General features: G+C 38.8%; 1 protein-coding gene and 1 pseudogene across 1 annotated transcript in view; one reads left to right on the forward strand and one right to left on the reverse strand.

The window, feature by feature from the left end:
- LOC122201260 (translation initiation factor IF-2-like) overlaps positions 1 to 14,295 on the reverse strand; it is a 120,877-nt gene that overhangs the window by 61,674 nt on the left and 44,908 nt on the right. The window contains exon 4 of the mRNA XM_042907164.1: positions 8,997 to 9,037. Within this exon, the coding sequence (XP_042763098.1) occupies positions 8,997 to 9,037 (41 nt within the window). The remainder of the gene's footprint in view (positions 1 to 8,996; positions 9,038 to 14,295) is intronic.
- On the forward strand, positions 1,924 to 3,131 carry LOC122201022 (annotated as a pseudogene).

Genomic DNA, 14,295 nt, shown 5'->3' on the forward strand with positions numbered 1-14,295 from the left:
ATACACCACATCTTCGTTATCCATTTGTCTGTCGATGGACATTTGGGCTCTTTCCATACTTTGGCTATTGTTGATAGTGCTGCTATAAACATTGGGGTGCATATGCCCCTTCAAAACAGCATACCTGTATCCCTTGGGTAAATACCTAGTAGTGCAATTGCTGGCTCAGAGTAGTTCTATTTTTAATTTTTTGAGGAACCTCCATACTGTTTTCCAGAGTGGCTGTACCAGCTTGCATTCCCACCGGCAATGAAAGAGATCCTCTTTCTCCGTATCCTCGCCAACATCTGTCGTTGCCTGAGTTGTTAACATTAGCCATTCTGACAGGTGTAAGGTGGTATCTCATGGTGGTTTTGATTTGTATTTCCCTGAGGATGAGGGATGTTGAGCATTTTTTCATGTGTTGGTTGGCCATCTGGATGTCTTCTTTGGAGAAGTGTCTATTCATGTCTTTTGCCCATTTCTTCACTGGATTATTTGTTTTTTGGGTGTTGAGTTTGATAAGTTCTTTATAGATTTTGGACACTCACCCTTTATCTGATATGTCATTTGCAAATATCTTCTCCCATCTATTGGTTGCCTTTTAGTTTTGCTGATTGTTTCCTTTGTGTGCAAAAGCTTTTTATTTTGATGAGGTCCCAATAGTTCACTTTTGCTTTTGTTTTCCTTGCCTCTGGAGATGTGTTGAGTAAAAAGTTGCCGTGGCCAACTTCTGATGGAGAATGGCACTACTGAGTAACTTCTGTGGGTTCAGCCCATCTCTTCCTTGTGAAACTTCTTCAGTGATTTATACTAATCACTTTGATCTGACCCAGATAAAGTGCTTAATTGTTGACCCATGGCATTCTTCCCTCACTACTCACCCTGTTATTGCCCAAGACTCCTGTGTTGCCACATCCAATGATTCACTTTCCTCTCACGTAACCTTTAGACACTGTTGCCTGCTCTCTGCCTTATGAACTTTGTTCTGTGAATTCTTTCAAGATATTATACCACCCTGGATCTCCCACTTCTAAACATATGGTCTCTCTTTTCTCCAGAATTCTCTCCTGTCTTCCCACCGCACCCAAAAGATATGTCTCAGCCACCCTTGTCTTGCTCATGGTTTTCATAATCATTCCTATCCTGATATCTTCTTCTCATCTAGTCTTGTTCCCCCTCTTGCCTACTGGGCCTATCTAGTTGGATATCATATCATTTCAAATAAAGTATATCTGGATACGGACTTACTTTATTCTCCAAGTCAACTTCCTTTCAACTTCATTTCTTAGTGGTAACAACCATTTCCCAAGGTCAGTTCCCTGCCCTTTCATTCCTTATATCTAATCAGTTGCCGTGAAGTTCTGTAGGTATTTTCTGGAAGAATTCTCAAACCAATTGATTCATCTCCATTTCTCTTCTTTCTACAACTTGTTCAATTACTTTTGTAACATCTTCATGAAGTCAAGAGAAATCTAGTAAGAGCTTTAATCTGCAAGGCAAGTACACACCTGGAGAGCAAGTTAGGCCCTAAAGCCTGGGCCAGATAAAAATAAGCCATTGATCAAGATTGAGGGCTATTTTCAGATGGTATCAGGAAGGACTGATATAGCCATTACCTCAATATTGTATTGCCATAACTCCCTAACATGTCTCCTGGATACTGTATGAGACTAATGTATTTTGCTCTTAGGCACTTCTGTACTTTTATTTATTTGGTTAGTCCGGGTTGGTGGTAATAGCTTAGTATTATCTCACTTAAAATTACTGATTTTTGTCAGAAAGGCTTCAGTACCATGGTTAAACCAAGAATGGTCAAGTACAGGGAACTTTCCAGAACACTCGCTGAAAAGCGGAGGAGCGGCGGCTGCCCGAGCTGCGCCCAGAAATGCGCTCCTTCCCGCTCCCCCACACCGGCCTTGGCCCCCTCGCCGGCTGTAGAAAATGGTGAAAGAAACTAGTTACTATGATGTTTTGGGGGTCAAACCCAATGCCACCCAGGAAGAATTGAAAAAGGCTTACAGGAAATTGGCTTTGAAGTACCACCTGCCAAGAATCCAAATGAGGGAGAGAAGTTTAAACAGATTTCTCAAGCTTATGAAGTGCTCTCTGATGCGAAGAAAAGGGAATTATACGACAAAGGAGGAGAACAGGCAATTAAAGAAGGTGGAGCAGGTGGTGGTTTTGGCTCCCCCATGGACATCTTTGATATGTTTTTTGGAGGAGGAGGAAGGATGCAGAGAGAGAGGAGAGGTAAAAATGTTGTGCATCAGCTCTCTGTAACCTTAGAAGATTTATATAATGGTGCAACAAGAAAACTAGCTCTGCAAAAGAATGTGATTTGTGACAAATGTGAAGGCTGAGGTGGTAAGAAAGGAGCGGTAGAATGTTGTCCCAATTGCCGAGGTACTGGAATGCAAATAAGAATTCATCAGATAGGACCTGGGGTGGTTCAACAAATTCAGTCTGTGTGCATGGAGTGCCAGGGCCATGGGGAACGGATCAGTCCTAAAGATAGATGTACAAGCTGCAATGGAAGGAAGATAGTTCGAGAAAAGAAGATTCTAGAAGTTCATATTGACAAAGGCATGAAAGATGGCCAGAAGATAACGTTCCATGGTGAAGGAGACCTAGAACCTGGACTGGAACCAGGAGATATTATCATTGTTTTAGATCAGAAGGACCATGCTGTTTTTACTAGGCGAGGAGGGGATCTTTTCATGTGTATGGACATACAGCTGGTTGAAGCACTGTGCGGCTTTCAAAAGCCAATATCTACTCTAGACAACAGAACCATTGTCTTTACCTCTCGTCCAGGTCAGATTGTCAAGCATGCAGATATCAAGTGTGTGCTGAATGAAGGCATGCCAATTTATCGTAGACCATACGAAAAGGGTCGCCTAATCATTGAATTTAAGGTAAACTTCCCTGAGAATGGCTTTCTCTCTCCTGATAAACTGTCTTTGCTGGAAAAACTCCTACCTGAGAGGAAGGAAGTAGAAGAGACTGATGAAATGGACCAGGTAGAACTGGTGGACTTTGATCCAAATCAGGAAAGAAGGCGCCATTACAATGGAGAAGTGTATGAGGATGATGAACATCACCCTAGGGGAGGTGTTCAGTGTCAGACCTCTTAATGGGGTCAGTGAAGAACACTGATGGCATTTTATATGCAGTAGTGAACGAATGAAGGACTATAATCATAGCTCACTACTTGCTGTTATTGTTTTTGTTTTAATATTCAACTATAGTAGTGTTTTAAAAGTTAAATGAAGAATAAAAAATATAAAAGCTCAAAAAAAAAAAAAAAGAAAGGTCAAGTACATACCTAAGTTGGTTTCCATGAAAACAAAAGATGAGCAAAGAGGTATAATCCTTAACTTAAGATATTGTTCACTAGGTCAATAGAATAGTGTCAGGAACTGGAATTGAAGTAGAGCTTTCCAGAACCAGGGGAGACACAAACCAAAAAAATTATGGGCAAAAGTTTTTCTAAGCTTCCTGAGCTTCTCTGCTACCTGGAGAACAAAAATAATTTAAACCTTCACAATGAGCCTTATCTGAACTCTAGTCTTTGACTGCCAACAAGGCTGAGTGTCTCTTTCAGAAGAGTAGCTAACACTTATACAATACTTTCTTTTATATATATATATATATATATATATATGTGTGTGTGTGTGTGTGTGTGTGTGTGTATACACATATATATATACATATATTTATATTTTTAATTTTTATTTATTTTTGAGAGAGAGAGAGAGAGCAGGGAAGGGGCAGAGAGAGGGAGACACAGAATCCAAAGCAGGTGCCAGGCTCTGAGTTGTTAGCACAGAGCCTGATGTGGGGCACAGACCCATGAACTGTGAGATCATGAATGACCTGAGCTGAAGTCAGATGTTTAACCAACTGAGCCACCCAAGTGCCCCTATATAATACTTTCCATGGGCTAGTGTATTAACCATATTTTTAATATTTTATGGTGTTTGACAAGTTGTGGGGATTGACTCGCTGAGGAGAGACTGCCCCTCCCAGGGTTAGCTAATTCCCAGAGATAATAAACAATTTGCCTGAAATATTACTCAGCCATAAAAATAAAAATCTTGCCATTTGTGACAACATGTATGAACTTAGAGGGTATTATGCTGAGTGAAATAAATAAGACAGAGAAAGACAAATACTGTATGACTTCACTAACATGTACAATCCAAAAACAAAACAAATGAACAACAACAAAAAAAGTCAGAAACAGACTCATATAGAAAATAAACTGATGGTTGCTACATAGAGGGATGGTCAAAATAAGTTAGGAGGTTAAGAAGTACAGTCTTCCATTTATAAAATTAAGACACAGGATGCAATGTACAACATAGGGAATATAGGCAATAATACTGTAGTAATCTTGTATGGTGACAGATGATGACTACTTATTGTGGTGACCATTTTGTAATGTATACAAATATCAAATCTGTGTATATATTTCATAATGTATGTAAATATCAACTATGTTGTACACCTGAAACTAAAACAATATTGTATGTCAATGATTCTTCAGTAAAAATTTAAATTAAAAAATGAGCAACAAATCTGAAAGCATGTTTTGCATATATAAATCAACTAATCCCAAGTCCATACCCCCAGTCACCTCCTTTATTTAACGCCCCCCCCCAACTGCAAACCAATATACCCCCTGCCCTAAATCATCCAGGACTAAGTACCAGACAACTGAGACAGCTCATCAAAATTATTCAGACTAGCCAACCCTAAGCAGTTTCCCTTGCCCTGCCTTGCCTTTCCTATGGAAAACCATAAAGGCTCTGGGCCAGGCTTCCCCTTCACTACTTTCTGCCTCCTAATCAACACTGATGCTTCCCCAGGTGGCCCTGCATGGTATGTTGTGCCTTCTCCTCTGGGAAAACATAAGTAATAAAAGCCCTTCAGTGGCACTAGTCTTCCCGTGTTTTTACTTAGTCATCTCCATAAATTAAAATCCCATGAGTATAACAGAAATCGGAGCCATTCTAAGTATTTTGCATAAGTAAACTCACTTAGTCTTCACAAAAATTCTATAAGGTATATACCACTATTATCCCCATTCTAACAAGGAGAGCATGAGGGTAAGTAACTTGTTTACAATTCTATGAGTGAGTGACAGAGCTGAGACACCAACCCAGGCAGCTTGGTGTCAGCATTATATCGTGGAAGTCCGGGTGTTCCACGTACTCAAGACACAAATCTCTGGCTTTCTCCTCACCAGCATAGACCTCCTACAAGGCCTGCCCTCTTTGTTTGACAACTTGCCTTGAATTAGTTATCAGAATGAGGAGCAGACACATCTGGGGCCTGAAAAGCATCACTGTTCTGATCCGAGGTGATTGGCTTGGGGTGAATAGAGAAAAAAACAACTAGTTAAAGTTGTGTAAAACTCAGATGCTACAAGAATGACAATCCGTGCTCTTTGTCTCTTGGATCTATTTTTTGTGGTAAGAATACAACACAGTCCCTTCAGCAATTCTAGCAATGAACCAAATGTTTATGTGCAGCAAACTACAAGTCTTCCAGTGTTTTCAGGGCATAAAGTACAAAATGGCACCAGTAGATGAGACTAGAGAGATCCACAGGAACCAGGCCTGGAATGTCTCACGTGATTTACAAAAATGCAGGTAGGTGATGGGAAGCCAATATTTCTCCTTCCCTCATGCTTGAGAAATGGGACCCTCTGACAGATCCTCCAGAGGCTACTACATAAATGGTCTCTTAGGTTATGTGAAATATAGAGTAAAGCTTCTATTAATGGCACTATTAAAACCTAACATGAACATTTGACTTTCTTTTCAATTACTGTGTTGGGCCAATTCCCCGAAATAAAATTGAGTCAAAAAAATACCGTTGTTGGGACACCTGGGTGGCTCAGCTGGTTGAGCATCCAACTTTGGCTCAGGTCATTATCTCGTGGTTTGTGAGTTCAAGCTCCACATGGAGTTTACTGCTGTTACCCTGTCAGCACAAAGCCTGCTTTGGATCCTCTGTCCCCTTCTCTCTGCCCCTCCCCTACTCATCCTTGCTCTCTCTCTCTTTCAAAAAACAAACAAAAACATTAAAAAAAAACCCAACACGTTGTTCTTTCAAACTCCAGATTGCTTTCACTAACTTACATAGCCTCAAGCATTGTATATATTATACAAAGACTTGCCAGCATTCAGTTTTATCCTGTAAATTTATGCTACGTCATCCTACACTCTTCAGAAATCATTATTTCATTCTCTTTTCTCTTCACATTTCCATCATTCTTTTCCCTTTTCTTGCCCTCAACCAATAATCTTATTTCTTTTAAAGGAAATCAGGTATGTGCCCACCACTAATCTACCAGCCCTCCAGCATCTGTACCTGTTTATTCTGTTGACCCTCAGATTATAATGGGTGGAATTGACATGCTCTTAACTAAGGACAAACCTTCACTTGTTTATTGATCTTCTCCTTTTTACTCAGGACTTGGCTCTTCCTCTCTCTTCTGAATGCCCCATAAGTTCAGTGACTGGCAGCTCTCCTGAGCTTCAGGCTTATATTCATATATCTGATTTCTCAATTTCTCTACTTGGATGTGTATCAGGTGATCTTAAATGTAGTATATCCAGAACAGAACTCTTGATTTCCTTCATCCCCTAAATCAGTTCCTCCAGTCTTCCTTCTCTTAGTTAACGTCACGATCATTCCCTCAGTTGTTTAGACCCCAACCAGGAGTCATTTTTGATTCTTTTCTTTCTCCCACACCCTCCATCCAATCTATCTGCAAGTTCTGCTGCCTCTAACATCAAAATATATCCCAAGTCCGGTAATTTCACCTCTTCCAACACCATCATCTTTATATAATCCAGTAGTTTTAATATATTCATAAGATGTGTTCAACTATCACCACTCTCTTTTCCAGAATATTTTAATCACTCCTAAGAGAAACCCTAAATCCATTAGTAGCCATTGCGTATTCACCTCTCTCCCTCATACTCTGGCAACTACTTATCTACTTTCTGTCTCTATAGATTTGCCTACTCTGCACATTTCATATAAATGAAATCATATAATGTGTGGCCTTTTGTGACTGGCTTATTTCACTTAGCATAACATTTTCAAGGGTCAACCATGTGGTAGCAAGTATTGGTACCACCATTTATTTTTCATGGCTGAATAATATTCCATTGTGCAGCTATATACCACACTTTACTTATCTATGCATCAGTTGATGGGTGTTTGAGTTGTTCCTACTTTATAGCTATTACTAAGAATGCTTTGAGAAAAATTCTTTCCTAGCTGGGTCATATTGTAACTCTGTGTTTAACCTTTGAAGAACTGCCAAACTCTTTTCCAGAACGGCTGTGCCATTTTACATTCTGACCAGCAATGCATGAGTGTTCCAATTTCTCCACCTCCTTGCCAACACTTGTTAATGTTTGATTTTTAAAATTATAGCCATCCTATAATGAGTGTGAGTGGGTACCAATTTGGTTTTGGTTTGAATTTCCTTAATGGTTGATGATGTTAAGCATGTTTTCATGTGCCCATTGACAATGTATATGTCATCTTTTGAAAAATGTCTATTAAAATTCTTTGTCCATTTAAAAAATCAAGTTGTCTGTTGATTGCTGAGTTGTAAGAGTTTTTATATATTCTAGATACTAGGTCCTTATCAAATATATGAAGTGAAAATATTTTCTTCCATTATCTGGGTTGTCTTTTCACTTTTTTGATAGTGTCCTTTGAAGTCCAAAACTTGTACACATTAATCAAGTCCAATTTATTTTTTCTTGGGTTTGTATGCTTTTGGTGTTATAGCTGAGAAACTGTTGCCTAGTCCAAGGTCATGAAGATTTATACCTATGTTTTCTTCTAAGAGTTTTATACTTCCAGTAATTAGATTTAGGTTTTCAATCCATTTACAGTTAATTTTGTATATGGTATGAGGTAGAGGTCCAAATTTATCCTTTTGTATGTGGATATCCAGTTGTCCAAATAATTCTTTATTGCAGAGGCTGTCCTGTGCATTGTAGGATGTTTAGCACATTCCTGGTTTCTACCCCTTAGATGCCAGTAGCACCCCCTCAAACTTATGACAGCCAAAAATGTCTCCAGAAATTGTCATGTCTCCTAGTAGGCAAAAACAACCCTGATTGAGAACCACTGATGTATGTAATTGGAATTATCTTGAAATGAAGTGTGCAACCTCTGGGCTTGACTGTTTTGCTTTAAAAAAAATTTTTTTTTTAAGTTTATTTACTTATTTAGAGAGAGAGAGAGCATACAAATGGGCGAGGACAGAGAGAGAGAGAGAGAGAGAGAGAGAGGGAGAGAGAATTCCAAGCAGCCTCCACGCTGTCAGCACAGAGCCCAGTGCAGGGCTGCAACTCATGAACTGTGAGATCATGTCCTAAGCTGAAATCAAGAGTCAGACACTTAACCGACTGAGACACACAGGCACCCTGTGGAATATTTTCTTTTTTAAAGTAAAGTTATTGTAAAAAATATTCAGGTATACATAAAGAAGTAAAGAAGAGTATAAAAGACCCCCATATACTCATCACCCAGTTTCAACAACCTCTATTATAGATCCTGCTCTTCCAGTGGCCTGATTGTTTGACTTTCCCTGGCCTCCCAAAGCACATGGAGACTTCGCACAAAGCACATCATGACTTTGTCAGTCATGATGCAACTGGAGTTTAATACAAGAATTAATTAGACAGGTGATGGAAACACTGAGAAGCCAGGTAAGGTATGAGTTAACCCAGAGATTGCCAATGACAGGCATCTGCTACCATGTTTAGGGGCCACATGACAAAGGAAGGAAGTGGTGTTACAAGAGCCTAGAACACTGCTCAGAGGGATCTGAAACCATAGAAAGAGAACCTGTCCATTAAGAACTAGACCCAGAGACATTGAACACGGTAAGACATGGAGAATTACCCAAGAGTCTTTCTACTCACCTTCTCAATTCCTATTTTCTCTTAATTCTTCCCTTTTGCTGAACCTACCTGGAAGCCAGTTGGTAAAAGAAAATAGGTCATGTAGCTCCCTACAATACAAGAGAGAATAAAAGAATGAATCTCAGAGCAAAAAGCAAAATTATGCATCATTTGAAGTAAATTGGGATAAACTGAGCCCATTTCTTAGCCCGAAAGAGTGTAACTTACAAATTTATTATCCTGGTGTTCTCTTATCACAGATAGTAAATATTTTGTTGGCTATTGTGCGCATCAACTGGAGGCAAAAGATTTGACCACACTTTAGAAAATATAAACTGACCTGGGGTGACTCAGCAGTAGATAGCCCAGGAACATAAGTATCAGTTGCTCTTTTGAGGCTAGGTGCAGGGAGCAAATCAAGATGTCATTTAGTGATTTAATTACTAACCTCCATTCTATATCCCTTCTTATCTCCACCTTAGAAGATTATTATCAGAATTGTTAAAAACTTCCGGGGTTTGGCATAGACTGAAGGATCTAAATGTGTCTGGAAAGTCATCTTCTATCGGTGGCCTCTCAGACTTGGATATTGCTTTTGAACCTGAAAGTCCCATCTTTGTGAAAACCTGAACCCCTGGAGTCAGTTTGCTAAATTAGGGATATGTGAGAGTGGCTCATTGGGTCATTTTATCACCACACTCAGGACCGATAGTCTTGGAAAAACTGTTGCTTACATTGTTTCATTTCAAAGAGCACAGGGCTTTCCTAGTTGGGTTGCTTATAAATCTTATAAACTCCTACAAAAATTCCTATCTATACTGTTCCAAAAGGAAAGAGTCTCTGACTTTAGGTAGAGATGTTATCTTTCATGTCTTCATACATTAACCAACATTTTGTGAGTACCTACTTCATGCTAGGCCTTGAGAAGAATACAGTAAACAAGACCAACACAGTGTTTTGTTTTGTTTTGTTTTACTTTGTGCTGCTTATAGGAATTTAGACCCTGAGATTACAGCCATAATCCCAGGGGAAGAGACTCCTTCATGACCAACTCTCAGGATTCTGTGAACTTTTTGCTGAATATAACCAAACATAAATAGGAAACATGCTCAGTGGGGTAGGATCAGCTGCCTGGAATGGAGTCCATGACAATTTCTCCCTGGGCTTTCTAATAGTATCTACCCTTCTTCAACATACTTAATAGATATCTGGAGGAAATATGGACAAGTGCTCAAGTGATTTTTCTGAGTGGTTTTTCATGAGAAATGTCAATAGATACAACCTTCATTGACAAAAGTTCTTTGGGGTCCTTAACAATTTTTAAGAGTATAATAGGATCCTAAGACCAAAAAATTTGAGAACTGCTACTCTAAGGATCATATCTAGAAATAACATGGAATGGTTGGGTCATAGATTATGCATTATATTCAACTTTTGTAGATAATAGCAGGTTGTTTTCCTAGTAGTTATACCAATTTATAATCTCATCAGTAATGGAGTGCTCTAGTTAAAGGTCTTGGCACTTTCTGTGATTCCTGATTTTTATTTGATTTGTAAAGGACTCCACACTATTGTAAAGGTAACTTAGATTTTTGGAAGGGAGTGAGGATGAAGTAGTCCAGGCTCTACCATTTAATAGCAGGGCGGTGTTCAACAAATGATTTAACCTCACTTTCTCCATAAGATTGTTTTTATGATCACATGAAATAAGGCACTTTAAGTAATAGAAGTGGGCTTAGTACATAGTAGATATTGTGCGTGTTTGTGCTTAATAAATGTTGGGTATCATCGTAGTCGTCATTATTTTTATGGCAATATGTAGGTACATTCTGAAAATGTGTGATCAGAACTGAGATTGTAGGTATGCTGATGAAATCGGTATTCCATTTAGGCTTCAACTTACTTTTGGTGAGGCTGGAGGTGCAAAGGGAGTCTAAGAACATGGAATATATGAATGTATAGAAATTGAAAAATCAGGCCTCCTGGGGTGGAGAAATGGGAGTTTGGGTTTTCTTTTTTTATTTAAGAAAATGAAAGCCCGTATGGTGTTTTCATCCAGTTGAGTAATTTCCTTAGTCTAGATCCAGAAAGGACTCATTTAGGTTCCACATGACTCAGGAAGAAAAAGAGACTGATAAATTAGTAAAGAGCTGTCATATACTGAGTGCTTAACATGTGCTAGACACTATTCTAAGAGTCTTTTACCTTTTTTCCATTTCACTGTAAAACAATTTTATATATTAGGTATCTTTCTTTCTTCCTTCATTTTTATTTTTTGAAAGAGAGAGCACAAGCAGGGAGGGGCAAAGGGAGAGGGAGAGATAATCTTAAGCAGTCTCCATGCTCTGTGTGGAGCCCCACACAGGGTTTGATCTCACAACTCTGAGATCATGACCTGAGCTGAAACCAAGAGTTGGATGCTTAACCAACAGAGCCACCCAGGCACCTCATTATGTATTATTCGTAACCCATTTCACTGAGACATAGATAAATTGAGTAACTTTTCCAAGCCCACATATTTGTTAAGGTGTGGGGCTCGGCTTTAAGCCAAGGCAATCTGACCCCAGAGCCCTCATCTTAATTACTCCAATGCTCATTTGAATACGTGATTCTCAAAAACACATAGGTTGAGTGGATAGGAGAGACTAGTATGTATTTTAGTTAAGTCAATGAGCCTGTGAGATAAAAATGATAGAAATTATTTAGCTGGTGACTCAAGAGTAGCTTTCCTGAGATGATGATAGGAAAACGCGGACATAAACGAAGGCAGGTGTATGTTACTAGGCACAGGATAAAGAGTAAAGACGTACTTGGGAAAAATGAATCTCTCTGGAGATTATGTTCCAAGTCTTTTGGCAACTCTTCATCCCCCTGAGGATTTCACATTATAGAGTTGAACTCTCACTCCTTCCTCTTTTGATCTCATTAGTAGTTTTCCTTTTACAATGCCTTTCTTGGCAACCCAGTGAGGTAAGTATGTATTCTTATTCTCTTTCTTCAAATTAGTTAAGTGGTTTGCCTATGGTCACACTAGAAAGTGGACAGAGTCAAATTAGCCACGGTTATTGTCTCCAATTCAGTACTCTTTACATTCACAACTGGCATTCTAGAATACCTCCCTCTTTTTTATGCCACTGCTCCTTTTGCTTTTTAAAAAAAAATTTTTTTTTTAACGTTTATTTACTTTTGAGACAGAGAGAGACAGAGCATGAATGGGGGAGGGTCAGAGAGAGAGAAGGAGACACAGAATCTGAAACAGGCTCCAGGCTCTGAGCTGTCAGCACAGAGCCCTACGCGGGGCTCGAACTCACGAACTGTGAGATCATGACCTGAGCTGAAGTTGGAGGCTTAACCGACTGAGCCACCCAGGCGCCCCTCCTTCTGCTTTTTAACTTGTCTTTTTCTTTCCCCCCATAGTCTATTGCATTGAATTATTACATGCAGCAACAACAGGCCGTGTTCCGTATCCATGTCTGTCTTTTTAAGAGATCTTGATGATCTAATTCAAGTGTTTCTTGAAAGATTATTTGGATGTATGTTTCCTTACAGATGAATTCTCAGGTTTTAGACGTCTGAAAAAGCTTTTTTAATGGTTTCTTTGTATGGTTAAAGAATTGATTCAAGGCATTGAAAAAACTATATCATTTAAGACTCACGTGACTTTCATTTTGGCAGAAGAAAATCAAAAAGTAGTCGAACATGTTTTCCCTGCCTTCTCCTGTTCTCCCCTAAACTTAGGAAGACAAGGATACAAATCAAAGCTTTCTTTCAACCAAGTTGATGAAATTTGAAGTGTGGTTCGTGAGCAAACGGCTAAGAAAGAATTCTTGAGACGTCTTTGGTACAAAAAGGTGATTTTATTAAAGCACGGGGACAGGACCCGTGGGCAGAAAGAGCTGCACTGACGTTGTAAGGAGCAATTGATTATACACTTTTAGGGGTAGAGATAAAGTTAGTTTTTAAGGAGTTTCTGGATGCTGAAAGCACGGTCTCACAGGACCCTGAAGATTTAGCTATTGTCAAGATAAGGTTGCTTCTAGTTTTTAAAGAAGTGTAAACATTAAGGCATTAAGGCAGCCACAAATGTCTTGGGGAGTGTTACACGCCAGGTCTCTGACATCTATCAATGGGCTGCAGTCTGTAAAGGAGTTTAAACTACATTTTTCTTGCCTTTGTTTCCCTCATCAAAGTCACATTAATGAGTTCAAAATATATTTATTCACAGGTAAAATATATTCACTATTGGAACCTTGGATTTTGAATCTACTTTTTTTCTTGTTTTGTTATTTATATCATCCCTCCATGGGAAAAAATATTTTAGAAAAGGTTAAAATCCTTTTTTATTGCCTTCAACAATCTGTCCCCTTCTACCATAGGTAACCACTGATATTACTTTTGTTTTTGTCTTTCCAAACTTTTTTCTCTGCATTTATCTACATACATACATTTCCATGGAAAACAAAGTTATTCTGTAGTTAGTTTGGTAAGATTTTGTAGATTTTACATAAATGAGGCATGTTCTGAAATTTGCTTTTTTTTCATTCAACATTCTGTCTTAGGGACCTTTCCATATTAACATTATTTGTTTTAATGATTATATGGTATTTTGTGGGATGACTTTACCACATTTTATTTCTCCCTACTCATTGGCTTCTTATTTTTTCATTTAAAACAATGCTGCAACAAATATCTTTGTACATGCTTCCTCATGCACCTGTACAGCTATTTCTTTGAGGTAAATATAGAGAGGTAGAATCGCTAAGTCACAGAGTGGGTATGTTTTAAAATTCCAACACTTTATTGTCAAATTGCCTTCCAAAAGGACTGCAATTTAAACTATTAGCAGTGCATGAGGTCTCTTTTTCCAATCCTTAACCACCCTTGATATTTTCAAGCTCTTTCAATTTTGCAAATCTATTGAGTGAAAAAGCTATCTCATTGTTATACTTTGCATTGTTTTGTTTGTTTTCTAGTGAGGCTCAGTGTCTTCTCCTATCTTTATGGCTGTTTTTCTTTTGTGAGTTGTCTGTTTATATCATTTATGCTTTTACTATACCAGTGGTCTTTTTCTCACTACCAATGTCACTTTTGGTGAAAATAAGTTTTGCATGTTGATGAAGTCAATTTGTGACTTTTGATTTAAAAAAATGTTTTTTAAGTTTATTTATTTATTTTGAGGGGGGTGAGGAACAGAGAAAGAGGGAGAGAGAGAATCCCAAGCAGGCTCCGTGCTGTCAGTGCAGAGCCTGACGCAGGTCTTGGACCTACAAACCTGGAGATCATGACCTGAACCGAAATCAAGAGTCAGACGCTTAACTGACTGAGCCACCCAGCACCCTAATACATGGCCTTTTTTGTCTGTCTTCTT

The sequence above is a fragment of the Panthera leo genome, chromosome D1 (genome assembly GCF_018350215.1).
Source record: "Panthera leo isolate Ple1 chromosome D1, P.leo_Ple1_pat1.1, whole genome shotgun sequence".
Classification (NCBI taxonomy): domain Eukaryota; kingdom Metazoa; phylum Chordata; class Mammalia; order Carnivora; family Felidae; genus Panthera; species Panthera leo.